This window comes from Staurois parvus, unplaced genomic scaffold (assembly GCF_062004578.1).
Source record: "Staurois parvus isolate SC_StPar_1 unplaced genomic scaffold, SC_StPar_1.0 ptg000544l, whole genome shotgun sequence".
NCBI lineage: Eukaryota > Metazoa > Chordata > Amphibia > Anura > Ranidae > Staurois > Staurois parvus.
This window is the reverse complement of record NW_028318340.1, coordinates 10,378,319-10,402,117: the sequence shown is the minus strand read 5'-3', so window position 1 is coordinate 10,402,117 and position 23,799 is coordinate 10,378,319. Positions and strand designations below refer to the sequence as shown.

At 40.9% G+C, this 23,799-nt stretch overlaps 2 protein-coding genes across 2 annotated transcripts in view; one reads left to right on the top strand and one right to left on the bottom strand.

Moving 5' to 3' along the window:
* LOC149451267 (cilia- and flagella-associated protein 337-like) overlaps positions 1-23,799 on the top strand; it is a 172,608-nt gene that overhangs the window by 112,214 nt on the left and 36,595 nt on the right. Inside the window, exons 21-25 of the mRNA XM_089690806.1 lie at positions 1,420-1,479; positions 5,734-5,896; positions 22,104-22,196; positions 22,300-22,358; positions 22,508-22,649. Coding sequence (XP_089546932.1) covers positions 1,420-1,479; positions 5,734-5,896; positions 22,104-22,196; positions 22,300-22,358; positions 22,508-22,649 — 517 coding nt within the window. The remainder of the gene's footprint in view (positions 1-1,419; positions 1,480-5,733; positions 5,897-22,103; positions 22,197-22,299; positions 22,359-22,507; positions 22,650-23,799) is intronic.
* LOC149451268 (uncharacterized) lies at positions 6,300-19,502 on the bottom strand. Its single transcript, XM_089690801.1, has 3 exons — positions 18,944-19,502; positions 13,793-13,803; positions 6,300-6,506 (listed from the first exon to the last, which is right to left on the bottom strand). The coding sequence occupies exons 1-3, from the start codon at positions 19,500-19,502 to the stop codon at positions 6,300-6,302; spliced, it is 777 nt and encodes a 258-aa protein (XP_089546927.1).

The following is a 23,799-nucleotide window of genomic DNA, read 5'->3' as shown; positions in this document are numbered from 1 at the left end:
CCGTGCCCCCCCCCATCCTCTCCATCACTACTAACAATGCCACCATCTCTCCCACCCCACACGCCAAAGTCCTGGGTGTCACCCTGGACTCCCACCTCTCCTTCCTACCCCACATCCAACTGCTATCTAGATCTTGCAGGCTCCACCTCCGCAACATCTCCAAGATACGCACAATCCTCACCCCAGACACCACCAAACAACTCGTACACTCCCTCATCATCTCACGCCTGGACTATTGCAATTCCCTTATCACTGGCCTACCCAAACGAACACTATCCCCACTCCAGTCAATCCTAAACTCAGCGGCTAGACTCATCCACCTCACCAACCGCTCCACATCTGCCTCCTCCCTCTGCCAATCCCTTCATTGGCTCCCGATTGCCCAACGCATCAAATTCAAACTGCTAACTCTGACCTACAAAGCCATTCCCAACGCTGCCCCAAACTACATAACCGACCTGATACCCAAATACTACCCTACCCGTGCCCTCCACTCCTCACAGGACCTCCTGCTCTCTAGCTCCCTGGTTTCCTCCTCCCACGCCCGATTGCAGGACTTCTCTAGGACTTCCCCCCATCCTCTGGAACTCCCTACCCCAATCCATCAGACTGTCACCTACCTTCCTCACCTTCAGGCGCACCCTGAAAACCCTCCTCTTCAGGGAAGCCTACCTACCCCACCCTCACCTAACACCCGACCTCACCTAACAACTAACCTCCTCCACTCCTCCCACCACTCCATCCCCCACAGCCATTTCCTCCTGTACCACCTTCCCCTCCCTCCTAGATTGTAAGCTCGAATGAGCAGGGCCCTCGAACCCCTCGTGTATTGTATTGTTACTGTCTTGTCTCATGTTCTGTCCCCCTTGCTACTGTACAGCGCTGAGCATACCCTTTGGCGCTTTATAAATACTGCATAATAATAATAATAATTGAATCATCTGTGGCCATCTAACACATATTCTATGGTTGGCTAAACCCAAATAAGTATCTGTGACACTTGGATTTGTCAGTTGGCAGCCCACTCAGTTTGGTCCAGATACGGCAGTGCCAATTTTGTTATTTCTCTTAACCACAAATACACTTCTTTTGTGAAAAGACACTTTTCTGAATATGCAGTGGTCATTATAAACCTTACCATACATAGTAGCATGTGACCTGTGTACACATATAAACAAAGTGAGCGGTATCTTAATAACTTTTCTGCAGCATACAGTATATATTCTTCACTTGGTCCAGAGTACCATACAGAGGATTCTTTGGCAACAGTGCAAAACCTTTTTTCTACATTGTGGACAGGCATGTCTTATATATATGAACCTTTCATTTTTCTTTTTGAGATCCCGCAATTCTCCCATGTCTTTATAGCACACAGCCCTCTGCCATGAGCACTGATAACATGACTTTGTTGTTTTACAGGATTCTGATGATGATCTTCATCATTTCCAAGAGCCACAGCCAGGCTGGAAGGATGACTTGGTAAGGCACTGATAACAAAAGGCATTGTTAAACATACTTTATTTCTGTCAGCTGTGTAGATACTGTGCAATTATTTTTGAACTTGAAAGAATGGTATGCCTCTAGCCAATATAATTCAGGCAAAACCGAGAACGAGAACGAAAAATTGTATTTTATGTTTTTTTTAATATATTGAGCATGCATATAAAAAAACAAGAGGCCGCAACATTTGGCCAATAAAAATGGCTGAAGTGTACAGTCATAAAGCAAGTGATTATGGAAAGTCCACAACAATTGTCTAGTAAGAAACATAAAGTTATATCCAGATGGCTACATAAAGAAAGAGACATACGAAAATGTGTTTATTTAAATAATAAAAAGAATGGTTAACTTTTTAAGTAACTACCCCAGCAAATAAACTGATCAAATTAGTGTGAGAGGGGAGGCCAGTTGATTACCCAATTTCCCAGAATGGGGAGAAGGCCTCAAGCAGAATAATTAATATTTGTGGTCAGCGAAGTAGATGGAACATCAATACAGGAATCTTGAACAAGCACTCTAGTTAGGCACCATCGAGTGTAGCAGAAGCATTTCTCTATTGATTGTTGAATATCCAAAGACAATGTTTATATGAATGATTCCCATATATCAAAGAATTTATGGACCTGAATTTCTTTGTTCAGAGAGGCCTCCACCTCTCCAACAGAAGGAGGGTCAGAGTGGGGGCACTTTTTAAACTTTTTGGCTATTTGCAGAATAATAGTGTAACACTCTCCTCTAGTTAGGCTGCTAGGCTAAATCTAGTTTTTGACTTTGCTGTATTGAGTGGGGCAGTGATCTATTGTTTTTCTCTGTTCAGGGTCTCCTGAACTGGATGTTTGATTTCTCCCACCTGCTTCTGGAAGACGTTTCCAGAATATAGGGCAGGGAGACTGAAATGACCAGTGACTTCCTGGACATCCCCATACTCAGAAGTCCCAGGTTTTCTCAGGGTTCTAGCAGTGAATCAAAAAAGGAGAGGAGCTCACTGAAGGCATGAGCAGGCGCCAGTATAATTTTTGGCCAAGTTAGGAAAAAGTACAGAGTAACTTTATATGTGCAAGTGACAGTGACAGAACCTGAAAAACTTAGATATGTCTTTTAAGGCATGAGTTGGCAGCCTTGACCTGCAAGTGAGGACTCCATATTGTTACTACTGTACACAGGGTCCATAACAAACATTTTTACTGCAAACCCCATTTTCTTACACATTAAATTTCATATTTAATTTTACTAAGATGAACATATCTTAAAATAAAAATATATATGAAAAGTGAGCGCTCTCTCGACAGCAGCCAATGCACCCAAAGGCAATCCCAGCAAAACCTTCAAACATACACAGAAAATAAAAGGTGCGGCGCTGATAGATATAGCATAGGGTCTAAATGCTCATGTGTATCTTAAATGATCAGAAGACACACTGTGATGTATAACAGAAAATAGTAATAATTATGAACATAAAGTAGATATAAATGTAATGTCCAGACAAACAGACGCAGGATCTTGCATAGAAGCTACTAAGCCCAGGATCCCACGGTAAAATTGCGCACTCACCGGACACGCTAAATAAAAGCGCATATGTAGTATGACCCCTGGGAATCACTCATCAAGCGGGTACAGTGGGTATCCAGGAGCAGGCAATCTTGGTGAATTGGACAGCATCCAGATCCAGAGATCCCCTTTAGATCAAATGAAAAGAAGGCGAGGAACTCCCTCCGGTGGCCAAAATAAGTATGGTATCCTGAAAATTAATTAGCTCCAAATAGGAGCCAAAAAAACTCCATAGTGTAGTATGATGAATAAAAACATTTATTTCCAAAAATATATATATATTCCCAAATGTTAAAACAGGGCAGAAAAACACTGATCAGTGAATAGTGTAATAAAATGGTAAACTGACCAAAAGTAATATGGCCGCCGGGCCTCCTCGTGGCTCCGGGCGGCTAAAAATGTCACGCTCTGCTGGCTCCTCCTAAGGCCTTTCGTGCTCCAGCACATCATCAGAGGGGAGGCCTCCCCTCTGATGATGTGCTGGAGCACGAAAGGCCTTAGGAGGAGCCAGCAGAGCGTGACATTTTTAGCCGCCCGGAGCCACGAGGAGGCCCGGCGGCCATATTACTTTTGGTCAGTTTACCATTTTATTACACTATTCACTGATCAGTGTTTTTCTGCCCTGTTTTAACATTTGGGAATATATATATATTTTTGGAAATAAATGTTTTTATTCATCATACTACACTATGGAGTTTTTTTGGCTCCTATTTGGAGCTAATTAATTTTCAGGATACCATACTTATTTTGGCCACCGGAGGGAGTTCCTCGCCTTCTTTTCATTTGATCTAAAGGGGATCTCTGGATCTGGATGCTGTCCAATTCACCAAGATTGCCTGCTCCTGGATACCCACTGTACCCGCTTGATGAGTGATTCCCAGGGGTCATACTACATATGCGCTTTTATTTAGCGTGTCCGGTGAGTGCGCAATTTTACCGTGGGATCCTGGGCTTAGTAGCTTCTATGCAAGATCCTGCGTCTGTTTGTCTGGACATTACATTTATATCTACTTTATGTTCATAATTATTACTATTTTCTGTTATACATCACAGTGTGTCTTCTGATCATTTAAGATACACATGAGCATTTAGACCCTATGCTATATCTATCAGCGCCGCACCTTTTATTTTCTATATCTTAAAATAAGTTCTTCAAATGCTGCAGAGAGTTGTAGACAGGTTATTCATGATCCTGAGCTCATAAATATTCAATGCCTTTTCTACACCTTCCCTAAAGTATTCTGACTTCTCACTATAAATTGCTTATATTGCGCAATAAAAAAATCTATTAATTCAATCTATTAATTAAAACTCTTTTTTCTTGTGCGCGTGGGTGCCATGCATTTAAAATACAGTATGCAAAATATTAAATTCTCATTTGACTTGCACAGCAGCTTGTCATGTGTTATATTCTTTCAGGCATAAGAAATACATTTGCTAAGAAGAATGTGGCAGTGTGCTGAAGTATTCTTTTTTTTAACTAATGACCCCATCCATACAAAATAGTGCTACTGCTGTGTTTTTTTTTTGTAATTTATTTGAGTAGGCTGTATAACACATTAAACTCACAGAAAAAGGCACATACACCATTTTTAGCCATGCAGCATACCACAATGCATGGTAGTGCATTACTGTGCTTTGTGGTGCGCTGCAGTGCAGGTGTGTTGGGATACCCTGCCAGGGCTGGGACAAGGGGTGGGCCAGAGGAGTGGTTGCCCTGGGTGCAATGGTTTACTGTAGGGATGGAGGCGCCTTCCTTCTGTTACAAGGCTGACAGGGGGTGCAGTTTGGCAACTTTTCCTTGAGCGCTGGATGACCTTGTCCCAGCACTTCCTGCCAGAATCCAGAATGAGTGGCGCTGCAGTGCACCATTATACATAACATGTGAATTCTGCTTGCAGAAGTAGCTCCTTGGGTCAGAACTCTCAGTGCACACAGGGTGTGTAGCCCCCCTGCATCAAATCATAGGTTTGTCTTATGCCCAGGAGGCACAGGTGCAACTTTTATGACTGTATGCATTCAGAGGTGTATGCCTTGAACCCCAAATTTTTGTATTGTGGGTGTACATTCCTGAAAATATGCAGCCCTAAACTTGGTACAGCGTCCAGCCACCATGTATTGTAGCCTGTAATAGGTTTTGACAGGCCGTTGGCAGTGGGGCTGCATGCTGCACCTGTGTTTCCTAGACATACAAAAATGGCAGAATTTGACACATGGGAGGATTTACTAAAACTGGACCACTCAGAATCTGGTGCATGCTAGCCAATGAGCTTCTAACTGCAGCTTGTTCAATTAAGCTTCGGCAATAAAACCCGCATGCTGATTGGTTTCTTTGCAGAGTTGCACCAGAATTTGCACTGTCCGTTTTTGTTAAATACCCCCTTCAGAGTCTAACCACCCAATGTGCATGAGGCCTTACATACACTATAATAAAATATACTTACAACATACACAATTACTTATACTGGTGCGGTTCAGGTTAACATTGTCCATACACATTAAAACCTGTACATTATTTTCCACAGCAATATAACAGCACAGACTGTATGTTACTAAGCAGTAATAGCTCTGTTTGGTTTTATGAGGGTTATGAGCACAAATATATATCCAGGCTTAGAATGCATATATCTAGTGTGAAGGATTGTGGGTAACAGCCTCAGAGTTCATTTTGTCTTTTCCCTGTAGATACGAGGTCACCGTGAAGACATTCTGTGCATTGCTCAAAATCCACCTAATCTCTTTGCCAGCTCGAGTTATGACGGAGAAATTATTATCTGGAACATGATCTCAGGTCACATCCACTGCCGAATAAACACAGTTCTTCACATTGACTCTGCAGGAATAAAACGTGAGTTATAGTAAATAGCTCAACTAAGCAAATATCTAAATTCTATTATCATTTAGAAACACTGCAGTTCTTGCTGTGAAGAGAATTAATTAGTTTTTAGGGTGTCCCTATGTGTCTGTCATGCAAATAGGCAGAAATGTGATTAATTATTAATCTTTCTCAGCATACCATAGCTAAGCAGTTCTGAAACAATCATAGTTACCCATGATACAAAGGGAGCCTACTGTGCTCTGCTCCTGATGTACATGTCACAGACACAAATCCCCTAAATTGTGTTTAAGCTGAACTACAGGGAAAGGGAAAATCTTCCATTGCAGTGTGGCTGCCAATGCAATGCGAGGTTTAAATGCTCGCTTAGGTCTATGGGTCGCAAAAAGCAGTTTGTTTACCCAATCCTTTGGTCCTACAGGCTCCTTTCAGGTTGTAAGACTCTTCTCCCCTCTGCTATGGCAAACGTAGGTCCTCTGACATAAACAAGTCCAATGAAGAGCTCATAGCCCTGCACTGGACAAGAGGATGCCAAGGGACATTGTGCTGCAAGAGCATTGAGGACTAGAAGAGAGAGCCGACTGCCAGAGGAATGGAGGATCAGGTAGATAACCCTGGTCCCCTAGACCAAAATGAGCATTCAAACTTAGCAGAATAGGGCAGAACCAATGCAAAGGAGGATTTTTTTTTTCCCTTGGAGATGGCCTTTTAATTTACTGGACAAATGAAGTGGCAAATTAAATGGCAGTCCCAAATAGAAAAGCAAAGGGAGTGAAATAAACTGACCCCCATATTCACAGTTCAGATAGATCTATGCATACAAAGTGAACAATTCTACATAGTCTCCTGCGCTCAGTAGTCTCCACAGCTTGCAATAGGTTAGGTGTTAATCTTGTATATGCCTGGAAATGCCTTGCCTTGCTGCCTTCTCAAGACTGGGGACGTCTGTGCAAACTGGACAAAGATAGAAAGGAAACAGAGGGTGCACCGGCCTAGTGCATTATCCTCAAGGCTTCATTTTATTCATCCATCCCCTCATGCCAGGGTACTAGGTGTAATCCTAGACTCCCATCTGTCATTCCAGCCCCAGATCCAATCGCTGACAAAATCATGTAGACTTCACCTCCACAACATCTCCAAGATACGCCAGTTCCTAACCCCGGAAACCACTAAGCTAGTTATTCACTCCATTGTCATATCACGCCTCAACTATTGTAACTCCCTCCTCATTGACCTACCCCGTCGCTGGCTATCCCCCCTCCAGTCTATCATGAACGCTGCTGCCAGGCTCATCCACCTTACTAACCGTTCTGTATCTGCCTCCCCTCTCTGCCAATCCCTCCACTGGCTCCCAGTTGCCCAACGGATAAAATTCAAAACACTAACAATGACATATAAAGCCATTCACAACACTGCCCCAATTTACATATTCGATCTTATCTCTAAATATCACCCAAACCGTACACTCCACTCCTCGCAAGACCTCCTACTCTCTAGCTCCCTTATCTCCTCCTCCCATGCTCATCTCCAAGACTTCTCCAGGGTGTCACCCATCCTCTGGAACTCCCTACCCCAATCTATCAGACTATCACCTACTATACTTACCTTTAGGCGATCATTGAAAACCTATCTCTTCAGGGAAGCCTATCCCGCCCTCTGCTAATACTGGTATCCTCTACGCTTCTAAGCACTCCATCCCCCACAGTTTTACCTATTGTACCACTCACCCCTCCCTCCTAGATTGTAAGCTCCAAGGAGCAGAGCCCTCAACTCCCTCTTGTATTAAACTGTATTGTTACTGTATTGTCTCTCACTATAATGTAAAGCGCTGAGCAAACCGTTGGCGCTATATACAGTTGCAAGAAAAAGTATGTGAACCCCTTGGGATTACGTGGAGTTTTGCATGAATTGGGCATAAAATGTGCTCTGAACGTCATCTAAATCACAACAATAGAAGAACACAGTCTGCTGAACATAATACTACACAAACATTAGATGTTGCCATGGTTTAATTGCACATAACATGTAAACATTCACAGTGCAGGGAGGAAAAAGTATGTGAACCTTTGGACTTAATAACTGGTTGACCCTCCTTTGGCAGCAATAACCTCAACCAAACGTTTCCTGTAGTTGCAGATCAGACCTGCACAACGATCTGGAGTCATTTTGGACCACTCCTCTTCACCAAACTGTTTCAGTGTAGCAATATTCTTGGGATGTCTGGTGTGAATCGCTCTCTTAAGGTCATGCCACAGCATTTCAATCGGGTTGAGGTCAGGACTCTGACTGGGCCACTCCAGAAGGCGTATTCTGTGCTGTTGCAGCCATTGTTTTGTTGAATTACTTGTATGCTTTGGGTCATTGTCCAGTTGCATCACCCATCCTCTGCGGAGCTTCAGTTGGCGGACAGATGGTCGTACGTTTTCCTGCAAAATGTCTTGATAAACTCTGGAATTCATTTTCCCATCAATGACAACAATCCGTCCAGGCCCTGAGGCAGCAAAGCAGCCCCAAACCATGATGCTCCCTCTGCCATGTTTTACAGTGGGGATGAGGTTTTGATGTTGGTGTGCTGTGCCTTTTTTTCTCCACACATAGTGTTGTGTGTTCTTCCCAAACAACTCAATCTTGGTTTCATCTGTCCACAGTATATTCTGCCAGTAGTGCTGTGGAACATCCAGGTGCTCTTTTGCAAACTTCAAACGTGCTGCAATATTCTTTTTGGACAGCAATAGCTTCCTCCGTGGTGTCCTCCCATGTACTCCATTCTTGTTTAATGTTTTCCTTATTGTAGATGTGTCAACAAAAATGTTAGCATGTGCCAGAGATTTCTGTAGGTCTTTAGCTGACACTCTGGGATTCTTCTTTACATCATGCAGCATTCTGCGCTGTGCTCTTGCAGTCATTTTTACAGGACGACCAGGCCTAGGGAGAGTAGCAACAGTGCTAAACTTTCTCCATTTGTAGACAGTCTGTCGTACCGTGGACACAAGAACATCAAGGCTTTTGGAGATACTTTTGTAACCCTTTCCAGCTTCATGCAAGTCAACAATTCTTGATCGTAGGTCTTCTGAGAGCTCTTTTCTGCGAGGCATGGTTCACATCAGACAGTGCTTCTTGAAACCAGTAAACACAAAACAGGTGTGTGTTTTTTAAGGGCAGGACAGCTGTCAGCAACACATCCAATATCATCACACTGATTGGAGTCAAGGTTGGCTCACTCCTGGCTCCAATGAGCTCTGGGAGAAGTCATTAAGCTAGGGCCTCACATACTTTTTCCTCCCTGCACTGTGAATGTTTACATGTTATGTGCAATTAAACCATGGCAACATCTAATGTTCGTGTAGTATTATGTTCAGCAGTCTGTGTTCTTCTATTGTTGTGACTTAGATGACGTTCAGAGCACATTTTATGCCCAATTCATGCAAAACTCCACGTAATCCCAAGGGGTTCACATACTTTTTCTTGCAACTGTAAATCCTGTATAATAATAATAATAATAATCTAAAACATGGTAAGTATCATACTCACAAACCAACAGATGTGTTTCAGCTTGATACCACTCCTTCCCCACATCATTCAAATAGGGTCACCCAAGTGGGAGCTTATGGCTCGGATTAAGGGGCAAGGCCTCGAAACGCATCAGAAAAGTTGGTTCTTTGTATCTGCAGTTGTCATGCTTCCTGAGATGGATCTTACAAGTATTGTGATAAGCTGAGACACATCTCTTGGTTTTTGAGTATGATACTTACTATGTTTTAGAGTAATAAAGTGAAGCCTTGTGGATTATGCACCAGGCCGGTGCGCCCTCTGTTCCCTTTCTATCTTTCAGATAGATCTATCTTCTAGATGCACTGTCTGCTGCAACACTGTGGTGCCCATGTTATACATCTGCTGAGCCAACAACTGATTCTGCATCTATGAAGATCCGCGAGCAGAGGATACACTTTATGTCAGGAGCTTGAGTTTAAAGATTTAGATGGGGAACATGAAGGACAGTGTACTTTACTGCATTTTAGCATTTGCTGTCATCTAGAAAACATTTTAGGAAATAACATGAATTATAGCTGTAGTGTTCACATGTTTTTCATATAATATGATAGTATATTTTAAGCCATTTTTTTTCATAGAGTAGGGAACTGTAAAAACCCTCGCAATAGGGAAATTAAGCGTTTCACATTTTTCTATTACAGGTACTTATATAGCGTTGTCAATTTATGCAGTGTTTTACATATATGTTGTGCATTCACATCAGTCCCTAACCCTCAAGGGGTGTACAATCTAAGGTCCCTAACTTACATTCATACATACACATATTAGGATCAATTTAGACAGCATCCAATTACCCTACCAGCATGTCTTTGGAGTATGGAAGGAAAATGGAGTACCCGGAGGAAACCCACACTGGCACAGGGAGAACATGCAAAGGCAGACAGGTGGTGGTTGGGATTATGAACCAACGACCCTAGTATTGCCAGGCAGAAGTGCTAACCATTTAGCCACTGGAGATTTACCTATACTACCTTTCCTGTAGCTACGACAGGAAGTGAGATGGAATCCCAAAGTGAGAGAAATCCCCTCTTAGGCAGCTGTCAGTGAAACAATTGGAAGACTTTCCCCCTATTTCTGGAACAACACAAAAGTTTTGATTTTTTTAGACCCTGTAATAGCAGTCACCAGGAAAAATAGAGAGCATGGATCTCCATAGTGGAACACAGCATTCAAAACTTGACAGGAGTTCTAACCCTTCCTTACTCTATCTAAAATGTATAAAAAAATGTTGACTTTAGATCAGGGCTTAAAATTTCAAGTCCTGAGCTACTAGCCAGGCCTTAAGAGTTACTCGCCACCAGTTGCCCCACCCAACCCCTATCCTGCTACACCCCTAATTCCGCCCCTAAACACGCCCTCGTAAATTATTTCATGAAATGACACTGTTAAATGTTACCCACATTACATCAGGGTCCCCAGAGTCCCCCCACATTACATCAGGGTCCCCAGAGTCCCCCCACATTACATCAGGGCCTCCAATGTCCCCCTAACACTCCATCATACTTAGACCATGCATCGCGCATACAACCATAACCTCCCATAATCTTTCACTCAGAAAACCATAACTCTACCAAGCATATCCTACCTACTATCCAACCCAGCAATACCTCAAATGCCCCATACTCTACCACCCATAATAACCACATAATCCTGAACCTGACCAAACCACCCATAAATGTAGGTTTACATACAGACACATGTACATACACAAACAGGGACACCTGTACACACACACAGACATGTACATACACACAGAAACATGTACACATACGCACAGAGACACAGGTACACACACACACACATACAGACACATGTACTGTATATACACACAGACACACATACATGTACATACACACAGACACATGTGCATACACAGAAATACACACGCACAGACACATGTACATACACACAGACACATGTACATACATACACAGACACATGTACATACATAGACAGACACATGTACACACAGACATATGTACGTACATACACACAAACAAACACACATGTACACGCACACACGCACACACAGACACATGTACACACACATACATGTACATACACACAAACACATGTACAGATACATACATGTACATACACACAGACACATGTGCATGCATACACAGACACACGCAAACACACACACAGATACATGTACATACACACACACACACACACACACACAAATACACACACATACAAATACACACACACAGCCCTATAAAAAGTTGCAGTACTTCGCAGGGGTGGACTGACAACTCATGGGGCCCCTGGGCAATAGGGGATCATGGGGCCCCTGTGTCCTTGCCCAAACTCACAAAAGCCTATGAAAAAGGTACCAAGGGCATCTCATGGGGCCCCCTACTGACCTCGGTCCCTTGGGCAGTGCCCGAGTTTCCATATGGTCAGTCCGCCCCTAGTACTTCCTTACGTTCACTCACAGATCCGGGTACTGCACTCTAGGGGGAGGCAGAGAGCACAGCACACACTCCTTCCTTTGCTTTCACTTTGCTCAACTATTGAGCAGTCTGAAGGCTCCCACTGTGAGTGACAGATCCGGCCTGAGCTCCGAGCCTGCTCAGCAAGACGGCCCTGGGGATACACTCGCCCCCACCATAATTTCCACTCGCCAATGTGAGCAGGCGAGTGGAAATTTCAAGGCCTGCTTTAGATACACTCAAACTTATAGACTCCCTCAAGAGTTGGTTCTGGCCAGCTCAGTGGATTGCTTCAAAAAAGGCCTGGATTGTTTCTTAGATACACAGAATATAACAGGATACTAACATTTATAGGTAAAGTTGATCCAGGGAATATCCAATTGCCTCTCAGGGGATCAGGAAGGAATTTTTTTCCCAGCAGGTGCAAATTGGATCATGCTTTGCTGGGTTTTTTTTTGCTTTCCTCTGGATCAACTGTGGGTATAGGATTATAACTTTTTTTTTCTATGGTTGAACTGGATAAACCTTTGTCTTTTTTCAGCCAGACTAACTATGTAACTATGAAATACTCTTTCAGTATGTGAAAAGCGACAATTTGCTGATAGTATCGTAAAGTGAACCTCATGCAAGAGAAAGAAAAAGGTCAACGGTAATTCCCAGCTCTCTAGCTGGATATTCTGGTCTTCCCTTCACTTTGCTGCCACTGCCCAGGGCTGTCACAAACATCTGTATTCTCAAAACTATTGGGCATTATGTTTACTCTGGGCAACCTAATGGAGCAGCAGGGTACTGAAGGAAAGTGCTGAGTAAGGGCTCAATAAAGCAAACTTGGTTTACTTTAAAATAGAATTCTAGCTAAAACCTCTGTCAGTCATACAGCAGAAAGAACTTTCAGCTTTGGTCTCACCAGCCTTTGTGGAATCACAAGTATCCATATGGCTGGTAATGTATGTGGAGACCAATGGCTTCATAACTGGCCTTTATACATATTAAAATAAAACAATTCTTTGAAATACCTTAAAGTACAATATGTCCCTTTAAAGCAGAACTAAACTCCTTCAATCAGCATTAACTATTTTTAATCTTTATGCTGCTAGCACTAGTAAAAAGATAGGTATATTACATTTACTTCTCTTAAACTTTATTTACATTTCTTCAGTTGCTTCCTGGCTTCTGGCCTAGGCCAAAATTATGTCATACATGCCAGGAGTCTTCATTGGTATTTTTTCCTAAATCTGGAGGATGGAAGGAGGGGTTTTCGCAGCTAAGCACACCCTCCTGTCTGCATGCCTAAGCTAAGGGCAGATGGATCCAAGGAAGCAAATGTTACATTAATTATTTGTCCTTATTTAAGATGGCCACATCTACAAATGTCTGGGGGTATTTTTTAAAGTGATTTTTTCAATAAAATAAAGCATAGGGACATGGATGCATGGGTGAGTTTGCTGTGAATATTAAAATTAATGAAATTATCATTTTTAGTTTGTGGTGCTCGGATACAGTTGAGTTTCACTTTGAGCGCAATGCAGTAATTCAAAGGTGTGTGGCAAGCAGGTCACAATTTTTTTTTTCCTGTAGAATTGCTGTGGTTCCTAGGAAGTGGCAGTGACAGCAAATATCATTAGGAACCTAAAACTTTGTTCTAATAATTTATTAGAAATGGAATATGCTGCTTTTTGTTCCACACGATCCCTGTCACAGAGCACAAAATTAGCTGGAAACACACATATCTGCCACAAGGTTAAAGCAGATTCCAAGTACAAGGCTGTAATAGGAGATTGTGCTACCCTAGGCATCTCTGAATAGAAAGCACTGTGCTTGGCTACCCTTGTTATCAGCTATTGTTACTTTCATTCAAAGGGAGATGCCTGCATGCTGTTTGCACTTTGAAGTCTATTGCGTGGTTTACCTCTCTTACCTGCTGCTGCCCTGGAAAGAAAAGTGATAACATTAATTATTCCAGTACTGGCCATGGTTACCTCCAGTGTAATATCATAGGTTTAACTCATTCACTTTGTAAAATCAATTTTAAGCAGCAATGAGATCTTGGCAATGTTTGGCCATAGGATTAACGTAGCTATTGCTGCTATGGCCTGACTAAATTAAAGAGGACCCTGACTGTGGTCACTTTGCCAAAAAAAGGCGAGCAGAGAGAAAACAAATAGCCACCAGGATGCCTGTAGGCTTCTTGCATACCAGCTTTTCCCCATTACTTTCTTACCATGCTTTTCTCTGCACTGTGTCTCTGTGTGTAAGACACCATTTTGATAGAGGCAACAGGCTTGCTTTCCTGATATCAGTGCTGCCACCCTGACAACTGGTGTGGAGGAATATTAAAAAAGTAACAGGAAAGGTGGAGAAAGCACAGAGCCATAGAGTGAATGAAGGAGAGGCAGGGCAGGTCTTCAGGTGCAGCTTCTGCTCCAGCAAGCAGCACAGTAATGATACCACCAAACCTTGTGAGACTAGCAGTCACAGAAAGCAGTGCCTCTCACTCAGCAGATCTACAGCTATGAAGCATAAGGGATGCCTAGTCACAGCCATGTGCCAGTTTTTCAGGAGGGGTTCAAGACAAAATGCAATTCTTTGAGGGCGCTTAGGGACTATAAAAGTGTGTGTATGTTCCATTTATGATATAGCAAATTTGTCAGTGCTGTGACAATGTAGAACATGTTACAGCCAATCAAATGTTCGTGTTCTTGAATCAGATGAGTTTTGGGTTGATGTTACATTTCAACCCTCATTTGATTGCCTTCAACACATTTTAGTATTATAGCTGACCAGGTGCACCCTTTCCCTGGCTGTTACAGTGAGGTGGGCCTTAAAATGAGGTCACTATGTATATTCCTCCCAGTTCCGGTTTCCTTCAAAGTAGAACTATAGTAGCAAGGGGTAAATGGCAGGATGAAGCAACTTCTATGTACATGCACCGAAGTTACATCATCCCTGCTTGGCCAATCAAGAAAGCCAAAGACTCTGTACCCAGAAGAACAAGGGGGAAAAGTTGGAAAGTGGAGAGCAGACGTAGCATTGCCGGAGAAGGGTGCGTTGAGAGGTAAGTGCTCCATAATGTACAAATATGATGTGCATACTTGCACATAATAGCAAAAGCTCCTCCAAGACCCAAACATTCTGCTTTAAGTGAGCCCAGTAGGATCTATTCCTAGGTGTGTTAGTTCTCCCACTGTTGTGAATGACACCTCTAAACATCCATTGTCATGATTACTGTAAGTTAATTTGTGTGTTCCAACAGACTAAAACATTTCCACACTAAACTTTTGGTCTACTGTAACACAGTTGCCATAGCAACATTATGTAAAAATATTACAGCAGAAAAAAATGTAAGTTACTTATTTGGAGACATTTTTTTATTGTTTTTTTGTTCTATTCTTTCCTGATTACTGAATTTTTATCTAAACTTGAAAAATGTTAATGGCCCAATTGCATCAGTGAAATATTATTTATATTTTGCATAGTACACTTTTTCTCAGATGAATATTGTCATGGTTTTCTGTACTAAACTACTGTGTAAAGCCCAAACTGTATTTTAAAGTGACACTTAACGATATTGTTATTCTCCAAAAATAATCCATACACATCCACTACCAAATGGCCTGTATTTTTTTTTTTACACGAAATTGTGTGGTACTGTGTTTTTCTGTAGTGTTTTGTAGTGTCTTTCGTGAGCGCCTGAACTTCTCCTTTTCCCTTCACTTTTTTTTGGAACGAGCAGAGCACATTGGTTGCAGGCATGTGCACTGCATATATTCCCTAGGCCAGTGGTGGGCAACCTTTTTTTTCAACTGAGCCAAATCTCGCCAAAACCACGATTGAAATTTATTTTGAGAGCCACATTTTTAAAACTGAAAATACATAGGATGGTACACTGTTTTTAGTTTCAATAAGTTTTTATAGTAATTCATCCCCCATAGTAATTCATCCCCCATATAGTAATTCATCCCCCATATAGTAATTCATCCCCCATAGTAATTCATCCCCATATAGTAATTAATCCCCCATATAGTAATTCATCCCCCATATAGTAATTCATCCCCCATAGTAATTCATCCCCCATATAGATATTCATCCCCCATAGTAATTCATCCCCCATATAGTAATTAATCCCCCATATAGTAATTCATCCCCCATAGTAATTCATCCCCCATATAGTAATTCATCCCCCATATAGATATTCATCCCCCATATAGTAATTCATCCCCCATATAGTAATTCATCCCCCATATAGTAATTCATCCCCCATAGTAATTCATCCCCCATATTAATTCATCCCCCATATAGTAATTCATCCCCCCTATAGTAATTCATCCCCCATATTAATTCATCCCTCATATAGTAGTAGTAAGTAAGTAGCAAGTAGTAAGCCAAGTCCCCCCTGTGTCAATTCACTTACCTTTGCTCCACGCGTTCCTCTCGCTGTGTTCCCGCGCCGTTCCGGTCTTCAGGGCGGACTGTGAGAGGATAGATAAAGGCAGTTTTTTAGAGGTTGCAAAATAAATTACCGTATCACCCAATGGATGGCTTCCATTCAGTAGCCAAAAAACATGCAGAAAGAAAGAGGTTTGTGAAAAGAGATTCACAGAAAAGCGGCTACATTATGAACAGAATGTGATACTCAGAAAAATTTCCAAAAAATATGCTTTATTAAACATGAATATTTGACATATGGGCAATCGCCCTGGTTTACCATCACCTCAGTATGAGACAATACACACAGACCTAAAACCATATAAAATCACACCAAGACCGGTCTGGATAAATGTGCTACAAAGACTATGACTACTATAGTCTAAAAGTCCTTGCAGCACTGGCACATAGGTAACACTTCCTAAAGGAGGTGTATACAAAAATTATACCATAGGTATACAATGTCACATGCTAAATATATAGACATATGTCATAACCATATAGGTTATACCCCATATAGGGGGGATTTCCAAAAATTATACCGAGGGTATATCATATCACATGCATGCAGTACAGCGAGCACAGTAATCGTCAAAAGAGAGGCATGACCATAAGCCTATGATAGGTAATGGATGAGTATAACATAAATAATGCAGTACAACCCTATACCGGCACAAGTGGTTGGGGCCCATTAATCTGTGATAAACGTGACTGATTGAGAGGATTCTTATAATGAAAAGAGTCCCTGTTGTTGCCTTGATGGAAAGATAGATGCCAGTAGCAGAAATCTGCTTTAAATGGTTTCTTCACCACAGCATGTGGACTGCAAACCACTTTTTTGTTGGAAACAAGGTAAGGCCCAATGAATCTTCCGCCTGTTGACATATATGTGGTGTGCCTTGTTTCTATGTAAAGCACCATAATGTCCCCATCCTGTGATAAGACAAACAATATAAAGATAGTCACTTGTGAGAACTTTCACTCTATGGTAGACGTATATTGTCATGCAAGTCGCAAAGGACTTTTTATCTAATGTCCTGTAAAAGTCCACTCACCACCTGTGCAATAGGTAGTAGAAAAAGGAAAACCTTCATAGGTACTGCCGTGTTGATCCAGGGAACCACCGCTTACATCAGCCGACATATCGCGGGTTCCAACCTCTCCATGGTGCCTGTACAGCCTTTGCATGACTCATGGCATGTGGAAATGGCTGCCTCCTTGTAGGTCGGCGTGCGTTTCACCTAGTGCGCATGACCGGAAGTGACGTATCTGACGTATGACGTCAACGCGTTTCGCCGATGAGCGTATCTCACTCAGCTTCGTCAGGACCAATGAGATTACTGCATTTCAGCTTCCTATTTATAGTGGGTTAAGACCCACCCACTTATGCAAATAATTAACTTGCAGTTATTCTCAATGGGAGAAAAACAGCTAAATACTTAGCACAGCCGCTGGTCATTATTAAATTAAAAGGACAGGTGACTGGATATACTAAAGAGAGGAAAGGCTTGACAATTCCATCAATGCAAAAAGAAATAAAAATAATTAAATAAAAAATAAAAAATTACCACACATTCACCAGAAGATGGCAATATTAATGGGAGAATCTCCAAACCTGGTCATTAAGTCAAAGGCATCCAAAGTCACAATAGTAATTACCACAAAACCACCACAAGATGGCGGTATTAATTAAAGAATCCCTCTGAGGGTTATTTTGCCAAAGATACCTAAACCACTTATTAATATACAACTATTTTCAAAGGAAAGGGGAATAATAAGCTCAATAATCAGTCCCTTTTCCACTTCTAAATTTGTATTCAAATATATACCAACAGGCCATTAGATACTTCCCCAAACAAGAAAGGTTTATCTTAATGCTTTAGCGTATTGTCTAACCATTGGTGAAGATGAATTACTCGAAATTGGCCAAAAAATGGCAATATGAAAAAATATATATCCATATAGATCTATTTATCCAAAAATACCTGGAGATCACATTCAACATTTAACCCCTTTGGGTACAATGTATCAAGTTTATATATCCAATATTTCTCCTTTTTTAGTAATTCCTTATCAAAATCACCTCTCCTTTGGGGAAAATGCAATGCATAGAAACCTTTCACTTTTGTACCATCCAGTTTACCTCCATGATATTTAGTATAATGTTGGGCAAGGTTACTTTCAGGGTCATTAGATCTGATATCTCTAAAGTGTTCACCTATTCGTACTTTAAGTTGTCTTTTGGTCTTACCAATATACATCTTTTTACAAGGACAGGTCAAAATGCATAATACTCTCACTGTGGAACAATTTATAAGACTTTGAATTTTATAGTGAGTGTTATTTTTTGAATCATGGAAGGAATCTGTACGATCCACATATTTACAAATTTGACATTTTCCACATTTATACATCCCTTTAGTACGTGATTTTAACCATGTTGTCTGTATTAACGGTTGATAGTCAGAATGAATAAGGAGGTCACCAAGATTTGGTGCTCTTCTTGCTACCATTTGGGGGCGCTCACCTACAATCTTACTCAATTTGGGACATTGGGTTAAAATCTTCCAGTGTTTTTCTAATATTTGTTTCACTGCTTGCCATTGAGCTCCAAATTGGGTTATCATTCTAACAGGTTGCTCACTTAATTTGACCTTCTCATCCTTTTTAGGAGATAATAGATCCTTACGGTCAGTTTGATATGCCCGTCTCCGAGCTTTTCTGATTTGAGAGTGAGAATACCCCCGTTCCCTAAATCTTCTGTAAAGGTCCTGTGCTTCCATCCTAAAGTCATTAATATTCGAACAGTTTCTCCGACATCTCAGGAACTGTCCTACTGGGATTCCGGAGATCAGTGAACGTGGGTGATAGCTTCTGGCCTCTAATAGGGTGTTAGCTGCAGTAGGTTTTCTAAACGTTTTTGTGAGGAGTCTCTCGTTCTCAAGTCTAATTTCCAGGTCAAGAAAGGAAATACATCTTTCATCAGACACATATGTAAGTCTAATGTTAAAGGAGTTTTGATTTAACTCCTCCATAAAGAGATTTAATTCCTCTGATGTTCCTCTCCATACAAGGAAAACATCATCAATATATCTTAACCAAATCTGGACATTTGCAAGAAACCTTGCTGGCCTGAAGACGACCTGCTCCTCCCAAAAACCTAAGTGCAAACATGCATAGGCCGGAGCCCATGGTGCCCCCATACTAGTACCTCTAATCTGTTGATAAAAGATGTTATTAAATTGGAAAAAATTATGTCGTAATGCAAAGTCCAGCAACTCACTAATAAACTCATTCTGTCCTCCTAAAGTAGGGTATGTTTTATCAAGGAAGTAAAAGGCCGATCTCAAACCACACTCATGTGGGATCGATGTGTAAAGTGATTCCACATCTATTCCCACTAGAATGGGAGTTAATTAAATTCTCAATTTTGGCCAGAACATCTTTAGTATCTCTTACATAGGAGGAAAGATCAGGAACCATATCTTTGAGGAACAGATCATATATTTCCCTGTCTTGTCTAGGGGGCCATTAATGGCAGAAACAATAGGTCTACCTGGAGGGTTTTCTTGATTTTTATGTATTTTAGGGATGATATAAAAGGTATAAAAGGTAGGGTGATTAAATTCTTCAATTCTCAGATATTCATACTCTTTTTTGGTTAGAAGACCCACCTCCTTTCCCAATGTTAAGATGGAATTTAGTTTTTTTACCACCACATGAGAGGGATTGGTGGCTAATTTCCTATACGTAGATGAATCTCCCAGTAGGCGCTTCACCTCTTTAACATAGTTTTGTTCATTTAAAATAACTACATTACCCCCCTTATCACTCCTCTTAATTACAATATTTTTAGTCTCTTTTAATTCTTTAAGAGCTTTTCTTTCTTTCTTTGTAAGATTGTCACCAATTGGCATTCTCCACTCAAGATCTTTTGACGATTACTGTGCTCGCTGTACTGCATGCATGTGATATGATATACCCTCGGTATAATTTTTGGAAATCCCCCCTATATGGGGTATAACCTATATGGTTATGACATATGTCTATATATATAGCATGTGACATTGTATACCTATGGTATAATTTTTGTATACACCTCCTTTAGGAAGTGTTACCTATGTGCCAGTGCTGCAAGGACTTTTAGACTATAGTAGTCATAGTCTTTGTAGCACATTTATCCAGACCGGTCTTGGTGTGATTTTATATGGTTTTAGGTCTGTGTGTATTGTCTCATACTGAGGTGATGGTAAACCAGGGCGATTGCCCATATGTCAAATATTCATGTTTAATAAAGCATATTTTTTGGAAATTTTTCTGAGTATCACATTCTGTTCATAATGTAGCCGCTTTTCTGTGAATCTCTTTTCACAAACCTCTTTCTTTCGGACTGTGAGAGGAGCCTAGCTCCTCTCACGTTCGTCACGCTGCCCCGCCTACACACATCCTGACAGCCAATCACTGGCTATCAGCATGTGAGTGGCAGCGAGACTGGCCAATCATTGCATTTGAGCGCGCTGCCCTGGCTGGTTTTTTTTGGATCACGCTGCAGAGTCCCTGCCGCCCGAGAGGAGGGAGGGGAGCGGGTGCCCGGCACACAAGAGCCGCATTAAAGCGTGTAAAGAGCCGCATGTGGCTCGCGAGCCGCGGCTTGCCGACCACTGCCCTAGGCAATTTCAGAAGCAAACAAGAGAGGGTGGTTACTGTCCTACATACAGTGGGACCATGGATAATGAATGTAGACACCTTCTAACAGAAAGCCAGATCACAAACAGCAAAAAAATAAAGGAATTTGGCTGAGTGCAATAAAATGTACTTTTCTGAGTTGGGAATACATACTTGAATAGAATATTTTTTGTAACCAGATTTTAGTGTCACTTTAACCCCATAATAACTAAGCCGTCCCTCATCACAACAACATAATAGATCTCCATCTTGTGTTAGAGTTGCTGCTGTGGATGTTGATATGCTTCATATATCACATTATATATACTTAAAGAATTACTTCACTTTTGCTGAGGAAAAAACATTCCCCTCTGGGTGATCTATGTACATTGCAGGGATTTTAACAAACTTTGTTGCAGATTCCTACCTTTTCTTATTCTGAAGGAATAGCTGTTTGTTTGTCTGTGTTCATGGGCTGAGTGAATCTGTATAGAAGTGGTTTTATAATTATCATTCAGCTGTTGCATCTGCAGGGCTCTACTGAGGAATGTTGCAGGGCCTGCATCCCTTTAGATGTGATTTCCCTTTGAGAGTATCTCACCAAGAAATTACATTTTTGTTGAGCGGATGCTCAAAATCTGGTTTGTATCTTAGTGCAGACTTCTGGAAAAATCAGTAAGCAAAGCATACAAGCAGGAAATGACATTTCTGGGGAGTGTTCTGAATGCCATCAGGTAGCCTTATTGCATTACATTTTACAGAAAATTACAGCACTGCAGATTGAAAAAGAAAAGTAATTTTTAGTAACATTCAATTACAATAGAACTTGTGTCGCACCAGATTTTGCACTCTTCAGATTTAGTAAATCATCCCCTTTATTTATGCAAATCAGTGCATAATTTGTTAGACATGCATTTCTTTAGAATTTTTTGTTGCGATTCTTTCTCTCAGTGTTACAATACACCTACCATTCAATTTTTACACTGATAATTTCTTTGTGAGTGGGCAAACATTCAAAATCAGCAGGGGATCAAATACTTATTTCCTTCACTGTAAATTCAAGATGTAATTTTTATCTGGTATTGATAATCTTTGCACTTATTTGCAGTGTTTAAATCTGAATGTATATTTTTTTACAGTGACAGACAGAAGTGTCAGCAAGATTCTTTTTCTGAAAACACGGACTGTGAGGTTACAGGCAGCTGGTTCTCTGGTCTCCAATGGACCTCTTGGTAATGTAGAATAAATTATAATTAGTGGCTCTTGAGACCTTTAGAATTTGTATAGTGTTCTAGAAACATACACACAAAAAAAAACATTTTATGTGTTGGATAGGTTCTGTCAATTTCTGGAATTTGCTGCATGGAGGGAAACTGACTGCAAGCTTCAAACCAGTAAGTGTTAATTTGATTTTGTGCATGCAATTCCACTGCAGAACATGAAACTGTATTATACGTACAAATATTTTCAATGAATAAAAATTTAATTACATTGAACTTTTGATCTATCATACCCCAATGGTATGTTCTCTTTCTTTCTGTAGTCTAAATCTGGGACCCAGATCAGCAGTCTTGCTGTGAATAAAGACAATTCACTGTTGTTTGTAGGAGATTATATTGGATACATTTATTCTTATGACATTAAAGACTATTCCATACACGGGCCTGAGAAAGATCGTCCACTGAGTAAGTTTAACTTTTGTTACATCATTTAAAATATATTAGATGTCAATACATTTTAATTACCTGTGCTGTTCAATACCATGGAATGGCCAACACATTGAGTATTCATATAGAAAATTCATACGACAGAATTTGACTTTTTGACCGTGATCTAGATGTAAAGATTTTCATGTTTTAAAGAATAACATTTTGATAAAAAAGTAAATCTGAGATGAAAATGTTTACTTTTGTGTTAGAAAAGTGTGACACCAGCAGGAAGAGCTCCAGGTTCCTTTTCATATATTTATGAGTCTGTTCTTAGTCTCTCTATTGCAAAAAGCCTGCTGTTTACTAAACCCAACGGCTCAAGCTTACATCAGCACACCCAGTGACCCTTACTTCATCCTTCTGCTGTGCTATGGATTTAGAATGTGATGGGAGTGCCTTGATCTTATATCAATAAATGTTTAGATTATTTGCAAATAGGGGAGAACATAAATTCTAATTACTAGGGAAAAGAAAGAGGGTTAGGGGACAAAGGTAGTGATAGAAAGAGGAGATGGGGTCTGCCCTCTAGACTAGCAATAGTCTTTCTTAGTACAACTCTTATGCACAAGAGGCCTCTGTGTGTTCTTGAAACTCTCCTATCAGGTGGGTCGGAGCAAATCGCATCTGTGCTTGCAGGATTAAGGAGGACTGCAAGAATGCAACAATAATGAACAGGTGCAGGAAGTAAATACCCCTAGGGAGTCATATTGGCCAATGTGTAACCCTCAATACTCATGCATTCATTCATGGGAAGACCTATCAGTGTCACTGCTTAGCAGACCTTTCATGGCTGTTTTATGATCTTCATCTGCCCTAACAAAACGCTGCTTGTAGTTTTCTTTTCAGGAGGCATATGTTAGTTTTATATCAAAGTTGCAGAGATCACTTTTATCAGCTTCAACACAGGCACTCTAGAGGAACATTTTATCAAGGAGAGAGGGCATGAAGGTTAACAGCTCCTGCTATGCTTTCTCTTTTAGAAAACAAATAATGTTCTGTAACACCAGTGTCATAGGTGCATCTTATATTGAATATCTTTTTCAAAATCTAAGATTTTAACACATACTGAAAAAACAGCTTCAAAATGTTAAAAATTGTAAACTTGAAAGAAAGATACAACTGGCCT

What these genes read in the sequence shown, in the direction of transcription:
- LOC149451268 (XM_089690801.1), bottom strand. Translation starts at nt 19,502, where the DNA reads ATGGGGGCACCATGGGCTCCGGCCTATGCATGTTTGCACTTAGGTTTT.